This window comes from Primulina tabacum, chromosome 9 (genome assembly GCF_025594145.1).
Source record: "Primulina tabacum isolate GXHZ01 chromosome 9, ASM2559414v2, whole genome shotgun sequence".
NCBI lineage: Eukaryota > Viridiplantae > Streptophyta > Magnoliopsida > Lamiales > Gesneriaceae > Primulina > Primulina tabacum.
In genome coordinates this window covers 33,515,128-33,523,412 of record NC_134558.1, presented here as the reverse complement: position 1 = coordinate 33,523,412, position 8,285 = coordinate 33,515,128, and the positions used below count along the sequence as shown (strand labels likewise).

The following is an 8,285-nucleotide window of genomic DNA, read 5'->3' as shown; positions in this document are numbered from 1 at the left end:
CTGGTCACATCCAGCCCATCTGATTTTGTCAACTCATCGGCCTGGTGTCAGAGATGGGACAGTCGCCCACATCCTATTCTGCTAGTATACTCGAGTGCGGTGCTCATATCGAGGTGGCCAGGGTAGAAAGTTCTCGGGAGCTTGAATGAGAGCCCGGGAGTCCGGTGGCCCGGGGAAGAGACGTCTCGGTCTTTCAACTGTTCGGCCTCTGGTGACCCTTCTAATAGATTTACCCTGACTTGAGCTATCTGCTAGATATCCCAGGTCGTCCGTGACCCGGGCACAAGAATCGTCCATGACTCGGACACAACCCGGGCTATCCCGAGGGTATCAAATCCTTACATATGGAACTTCACGTTCTTTGTAAAAAGAGAGAGTTTTGAGAGTGTATTATTTTGATGCAGAGTGTAGAATGAGAAGAATGAAGAGTTTTAAGTTTTATATACATATGAGAGAGTTGGGCCGATGTGATAATTGGGTTCAAGGACTTGGATCTCACAATGTGTGTGAACCGGAACCATGCATGTTAATAGTCAATAGATAGGAACATATTCCAATCAATTCCCAAAAATTTAAATTTGCATAAAAATTTAACATGTAACTAATATCGACATGAAAATGCTGAAAAAACTTGTTAACAAAAGAGAGAAAAAGAAAAAGAAAAAAAAACTCTTAAAAATCCTTTACCATATGCCTTTCGGTTTTATGGATCGACGAATTTCCAACACATAAGTTCCACCCAAGTTTCACGATTCATACTCATTTGTCTTGTAAATGACCATTTTCGTCAAAGTTCAGTCTGATCCAACAAGTCAGTCCTCGTTTTCATTTATTGTCTTTTTTTTGCTCGAGGTTGCATGCATATACGTAGGCAATGTCTAACATCTCATTATCTTTTCCAACGAGACGTTAGATCTTAAACAAAAATGACTAAAACTGAAAAGAGAAAACAATTCATTGTTCTAAAAGTAAACTACGACGGCTTACATAATTAAAAACGAAAAATTAGAGCAAAGTTCTAATATTACGTATTTGGTTGCCCGGAAATTAGATTAGGCCCTTTCAGTTCGCCAAGAGTAGTCCCATGTCATATGTGATACTCAAAAGTCTTAATTACTATTTAAGATGAGATTTATTCAATGGATACGTACATGCTAGGTTTATCTAGCCAAAATTCATAAGTTTTTTTTTTCGTTCCATGCATGATATCGCACGAACGCGGAATATCATGTTGCATTTTGCTCCATTTCCAAACAAATTTGTACGAAATAACAAACGATAACAATAAAAATAAAATCGGGAAAACAATGGCGTATGGGCGAACAATAAAAATAAAATTTCATAGTGAAATCACGCAGAACTAAAAACTTATATATTTTGCCCTTTTGTGATAACCAACACAAACTATTTCAATGGAAGAATTCAATATAGGGTTACATAACCCTAAGCCTTCTCTCCCACACATTAATTCCAACATGGAACTGTTCCATAACTTGGTTTCAGTACAAAGTTTCGATACAAATACACAAGGGATCATGCCCTTTGATGTGTTTTCCGATCACCATCAACCTGATCAACTGCCTGCTATTTTTAACGAGCCTAGCATTCCGGTTCCTCATTTATCATCCAACTTCTTCCCATCGAGCCACGGATGCAACAGCGTAAACTTCAACTTGGTAAACTCAACTTATTCGGTTTGTGGAACAGATATCGCAACACCACCTAACAAGGTTAATCGAATAACTAGCTAGGGTTCCTTTTTTTTTTTTATCTATTGTACGAAATTTATGGAGCCCTTACTCAATTTTTTAGACTGATCTATTTATTTTTTCCTGTGGTTTTTGTAGAATTATTGTGGGAAGAAGAGGAAAAGAACCAGTGGTAGAGAATTTGTAGAGAAGCCACGAGAAGTAGTTCATGTTAGAGCAAAGAGAGGGCAGGCCACTGATAGCCACAGTTTAGCTGAAAGGGTATCTATTTTTTATGATATATAGTTTGAATCAAACAATTTTTTCAGTGTATTTATGCCAATTTATTACAGGTTAAAACATATGCTTATCCTTAAATTTTAATATCTTTTTCGATGCCGATCCGGCATTTGATTGTAGAAACTTCACTATGAAAACTGAAGGTTTGTGATTAAAATTTTTTGTGCTTTTTTAATGAACTAGTTACGAAGAGAGAAAATAAATGAAAAGCTGAGGTGCTTACAAGATCTTGTTCCAGGGTGTTACAAGGTAGATTTTTTCATCTTTCATATAATTTTATTTATTTATTTATGATTGTAAATAAAATAAATAGATATTTCTTTTTCAGACAATGGGAATGGCTGTAATGTTGGATGTGATAATTAATTACGTACGATGTCTGCAAAACCAAATCGACGTAAGCTTCAATATCAAAAACTAATTTTCTTTCAAGTGATTCCATTAATTGTCTATATTTATTTAGCAATTTTATTACCTTCATATATAATTTTTTTGTAGTTTCTTTCCATGAAGCTGTCTGCAGCTAGTTTATTTTACGATTTCAATTCAACAGAGGCAGAAGCCATGGAAGCAATACAAGTAATAATCATGTCCTTCTTTTTTATTCAAACAAGAATTCTAAACTCTTGCTGTCATCAGGGCTTGATTTCATTTTCGAGGCGATTCCGTGATCAATCAAAGTTGGCTAATGCATTTTTTTTGTTACTTGTGTGATATAGACAATATAACACATTATCATGATAATAATTAAGGACTGTGGTACAAGAAAATAATTGAATAATTCATCTATATATATGTATATTTGTAGCATTTAATCAAGAATTCTTATATATGATTAGTTAATCTACATCGCCCATGTCTTATTTCTATTTGAAGATTGAGAGAATGCATTGCATGCAATTATTGGTCTCAGAAAGACTCAATATAAATAAGTCTTCTTTTTGTTCAGACAAATGATTTCTCAATCAATTTCAAATTACTCAACAAAGAAAAATTGTGGGCCGTTTATTTAAATCTTACAATATTTCCATTATTCAATATTTAATGCAAATAACGTTAGCCTTTAATCATCCTGTGTACTAAGGTATGGTTTTCCTACAGGGAATTGTTGGGTATGGAGTACAAGGGATGGAGAAAAATGCAGGGGAAAACTATGGATCAGGAATTTCCCAACTCCAAACACGTGGACCCTTTGATCAATCTATCTAAAATTTTAATTTATATATGTTGCTATTTTGATCTATCGATATTAATACACTCGTATAAAATAACAAGGTCATCATCCCACACATTTGATTTTTGGAATTTTTGTCACGTTAAATTAATGTTGTTTCTTAGCCAATATTTGTATCGTAAATTTGTGTCCAACAATATGTGATGTCAACTTTTTGTAGTTAATTTGTATGTATACGTGCATATATGTATGTCTCGCAAGCACAAATACTCAAGCGAACTTAAGTTAGCTCATTAAGAGAAGTACTTATAAGACACGACCAAAATTAAGAATGTGAAGAGTTGTTTGATGATGTTTAAACAGTAAAGTATGGTGCAAGATTTCATTTAGTGAGATCCTTTTTAAATGCAGTGATAGGGATGGGCAACGGGCAACGGCCGGTCTGGTTCGTTTTTACGTATTTATGTTTCGATTTTTTGGTTTATGATTTTTGAAATGTCTAATCTGATAACCAAAACATTTTATTGTGGTTTGGTTTTATAGGATTATAGTTTGCTTTATACGGAGAGTTTATATGGTTTTAGAAAAAAAATCAGTTTTATGAATCATTATTAAATGTGTAAAATAATCATTTAAATTTGGTTTCTATAATTTTTGTTCAATTTTTCGAGGTTACAATTATATAATTTGATATTGAATCCTCTTATTTCATTTTAACTTTTTTAGTAAGGTTAAGTTATTTAAATTTTGTTATTATATTTTTTTAATTGTGTGAGTTATAAATTAAACCAATTTTGAACTTATATAAAAAATTGAATCATTTTTAGTAAAATTATATTAGTGATACAAATTTAATGAATAAAAAAATATAAATAGAAATGCAATAATTTATATTCGAATTATTAAAATTATATTTATTTTCTTAAAGTACAGTTTATAAACTGTGGATTGGTTGTGAGTCACATAAAATCATAACCAAACAATAATAATTTGGGTTTTAGGTTATAAAATCAAATAAGAACTTCGGATTATGGTTCGGTTTGGTTTCAATTTTTTTCTGGATTGTATTTTTTATTTTTCAATTTAGATCATATTATGTCCAACCCTATGCAGATATATATGTGAGACAATAGACCCAATCCATACATGCAGTGGAAAATAATATTTTTGACATTAAAAAAATCTATGGGTCAGCTCGGAGACTAGTATAACAAAATTGATTGTGAGACGGTCTCACGAAACTTTTTTTTTTGATATTATTAATGAAACGTTCACTACTCGTTTTTCTTAAAAAAATAATATAAATTTTTTTTCTTTCTATTTGATTCGGCCGAAACACTAAACATTTAAAATATAAATATTTTGCATCATTTAATAATAAACCAACCAATTTAATATTTAAAAATATTCACAAAAAAAAGAAATTCAAAGAATAAAATCGTAAACGTCAACTAACCTAAACTAACATTATTTCAAAAATAAACTTAAATCTAACATCCTCTCAAAAACATCTCAAAAGTATCATAAGTCGTAAAAATCTTTAAGTAATCATAAATCATAAACGTAATTTTATTTGCGAAAAACTAGCGACGGTCATCGGATTGTGTGCACCTTCAGTCCAGCTAGTTCAACCATCAAGACGTCCATTAACATCAATTTCATGCTCACCTGCATCGATCAAACCTAGCGAATCTATTAACTCAGCAAACATTAACCATGATATCAAATAATACGTATACATTCACAAGCAACAGTGAAAATACTTTTAATAAAATAACTTTTCATGAACATAAACTTTAATATTCTCCTTTCAACATATCATATTTTCTTTCATCATATACGTATATGTTTCCCTTTTTATTGAATTCAGATCCTCAATTGTGACTTTCGTATTAGCTGTATGTCGATGGATCCATCTACGTATTACCACGGTACCGGACGGCGGGGACATCAGCGACACTCTCACCAGTCAACTGAGCCTTGATCATACATATCATCGTATCAGTCACAATAAATTCACCTCCTTCAACTTTTCATAATTTCATCACTAATAAAAATTCATATACATATAAATAATTTTTCTTTTAAACCAAGCATGCAACATATATTTTAAAATTAACGTTTCATCATAAAATTTCATAAATATTTTAACATTATTTTCAACATTCAGAGTACTGCCAGAATGTCTAACAATTTTCAGGCATAAAATGACCGTTTTACCCCGGAAACCCTAACTTTCTCAATTTATCCTTAGACTATAAAACGACTCAAATCATTCCAACCTTAATATAACACCTTAAAATATGCCCATAAATATTTCTTAGACGTAAATTAATCTACTCGACTAATTTTCCAGTTCGTTGTTAAACTTAGACGTACATCCCGATTTTGACTCGTATGGACTCGAAACTTAACCAAACTTGAACCAAAGTTTAGTAACACCTAACTAAACTATATACAACCCAATTCAAGCCCATTAAATCATTGGACCATCCTAGGACACCCACTGAACCCTTGACACTATTTTCGAAAACCCTAGCCATCCTAACCATGCAACCCTCGGCCCTAACCACTAACCAGCCTATCCAGCCCTTAGCTAACCTTCATATGACCATGACCAAACCCTAGGGACCCTACTGGACCGAGCCTAAAGGACCTAGAAGCCCCAGCCCCTCAAACCCGATCACTCATGCCATGTGCGGCCCTCTACTCCCACGCGATCAGACCAGCCTTTGAGCCAAGCCTCGTGCGACCACCCTAGGACCATCTTATCATCCCTTTAGGTCTCCTGGTCGTTCCCTAACAGCAGCTAAAGCCGTGCCCTTGTAGAAACACAAGTTGTGCCCCATCTTGCCCTTAAACCCTAGATTTTCGTTCAGCTCTTCCCTAGCTCTTGTCCAGCCCTTTGCCCTGTCTCTTGTGACCCTTAAACCTATTGGAAATCATCCCTTTTTGGATCACAAAAACTTGAATTCTTGGCATATTATGGCATAAAAACGAAAATAATACAAGGGTTTATATTTTTTTCCATGCAAACGTGCATCAAACATATAATATGGTGTGATAGATAAGAAAATGAGATTTATAAGTCGTGCCTTTATGTTTATTACCCACAAAAATAACTTGGCGATGCGAGAAACGTTGGTGTAGAGAAAGCATTTGCTGAATTTTCTCCCCCAAAACTCACGTTTTCACCCTTGGACGTGGTGGTGTGTGTGTGTCTCACGGCTGATGGGGAGTCCTAGTAGGTTTCTAGGGGTGTGGGTTTGTGATATGTGTGTTTAAGTTAGGGTCTTAGGGCCTTATTTAATGAATAAGTTACATGGTGCAAGCTTAGGCCCTTTAGCATAGGTACAATAGGCCTATTAAGGCCATTAGTTAATATTTAAAAATTTATGTTTATGAAAGTTTTTGAAAATATTAGGCGAGTTCTCAAAAGGTCTCTGTTTTTATCGAAAATCGATTATCGGTTTAAAATACGGCTCGACATATAAAAACATCTCAAAACACTTCCTTTTCGAAAATTCCATTTAAAATATATCACACATACAACAATTAAAAATAATTATTTAATAAAAATATTTTCTCTCATATGATCCCTGTCTCCGTTCCTTGATCGCGTCTCGAATAACCTTTAAAGCACAGTTTTTTACATTCTACTGAAAAATCATATTTGAAACATGTAAACATGCCTAACACATTTAATTAATGTAATTAAAATAATTTAATCAAAACACATAAGAAATTTGATAACTTGCATTCACGTGGTTCACGTGAACCTTCAATTTCTATTACGTGCCACAAAAATTATTTCCCCTATTTATTTTATAAATTACAATCTTGCACATCATCAAATGCTCTAAAATAATAATAAGAAAAGTCAATTAACATAAAATGAAAGTAAAGCAATGAATTAAAGGATTCAAAAGCAGCCCTTTTATGGCCATGATATTTATTATTTTAAACTATTTAATGATTTGCAAAATAGCAATTTTAAAATAAATAGGTGAAAAATAAATTTTGTGAAATGTCGGATAATTTTCCTTCCATTTTGAAAGATTCCCAATATTTATGACACACATGAGAGCAAGCTTCCAATTCCATAATATAAAATTTCGGCGAGCAAGTGTATCTCCGGCCAAAATGGGATAAAAATTGTCAAAAAAATTTAAACACATCGGACTATCTAATATAGCGGACTAAAGCAAGAGAGTAAACATAAGGTACTGAAAAAGAAAATTTTCCCAATTAACCTTTCATAAAAGAAAATGACATTCATTATATATATAGTGACCTTAACAATGGATGATATAAGGACATCTGATGTTCCTTTATGATTGTGGCTCTAAATCCTTTATTGTTAATATTTTCTGCTACATTCGATGTATGCTCACCTTGTAATGAAAACCTTGTAATGTTACAGAAAGAATATGATGGAGAGAATTGCTCATAGTAAAATATTGACTAAGAGGTGTTTTACTAAATTTATTTAAAATAACTTATGAGTTTTTACATTTTATAAGTTGTTTTAGGATTTTACAGTGGGATTTTATTTAATAAATAAGTTGTTAAAGTATTTGGATGAACTCATTTTAAACAACTTAAAGATATCTGATATTAAGATTTTTTTTATTATCAAAATTACAAAAAATGATATAATATTATTAGTCAATGTAAGTAACTATATATATTTATATTTATGAAATTATTTTTTTATAATTTTAATATAATAAAAAATAAATATATTTTATATTTATATTTAGAATATTTAATATTATTTTAATATGAGTAAATAAAATGTTGACTAAATTTTTTTATTAATAATTTATTCAATATAATATTAATAATTTTTTATATAGTAATATAAGTATATAATAAAATCGTATTTTAAATTTGATAAAAAAAATAAAGTGATAAAATGAAAATTTAAGAAGTGACAGTAAAATGAAGATTTAAGAAAATATACAAGGAAATTTTGGATGAGTGAAATATAAAAATAATTTTTTTAAAAAAATGTATAAAATCCCAACTTTTTTAAATTAACTTATAAGACTCTTATTTTGACAGCTTATAAATTGTTTAAACTTTTTTGACCAAACAAATTATGAAAGCTTATAAGTTCT

General features: G+C 31.5%; 1 protein-coding gene across 1 annotated transcript; it reads left to right on the top strand.

Annotated features, from left to right (window-relative positions):
• The first annotated feature begins 1,421 nt into the window (after positions 1–1,421).
• On the top strand, positions 1,422–3,391 carry LOC142504555 (transcription factor bHLH75-like). The gene is made up of 6 exons (XM_075617404.1): positions 1,422–1,730; positions 1,848–1,970; positions 2,172–2,237; positions 2,317–2,385; positions 2,487–2,567; positions 3,090–3,391. Exons 1-6 carry the CDS (start codon positions 1,476–1,478, stop codon positions 3,195–3,197), a joined length of 702 nt encoding a protein of 233 aa, XP_075473519.1. The 5' UTR covers positions 1,422–1,475; the 3' UTR covers positions 3,198–3,391.
• The last annotated feature ends 4,894 nt before the right edge of the window (positions 3,392–8,285 follow it).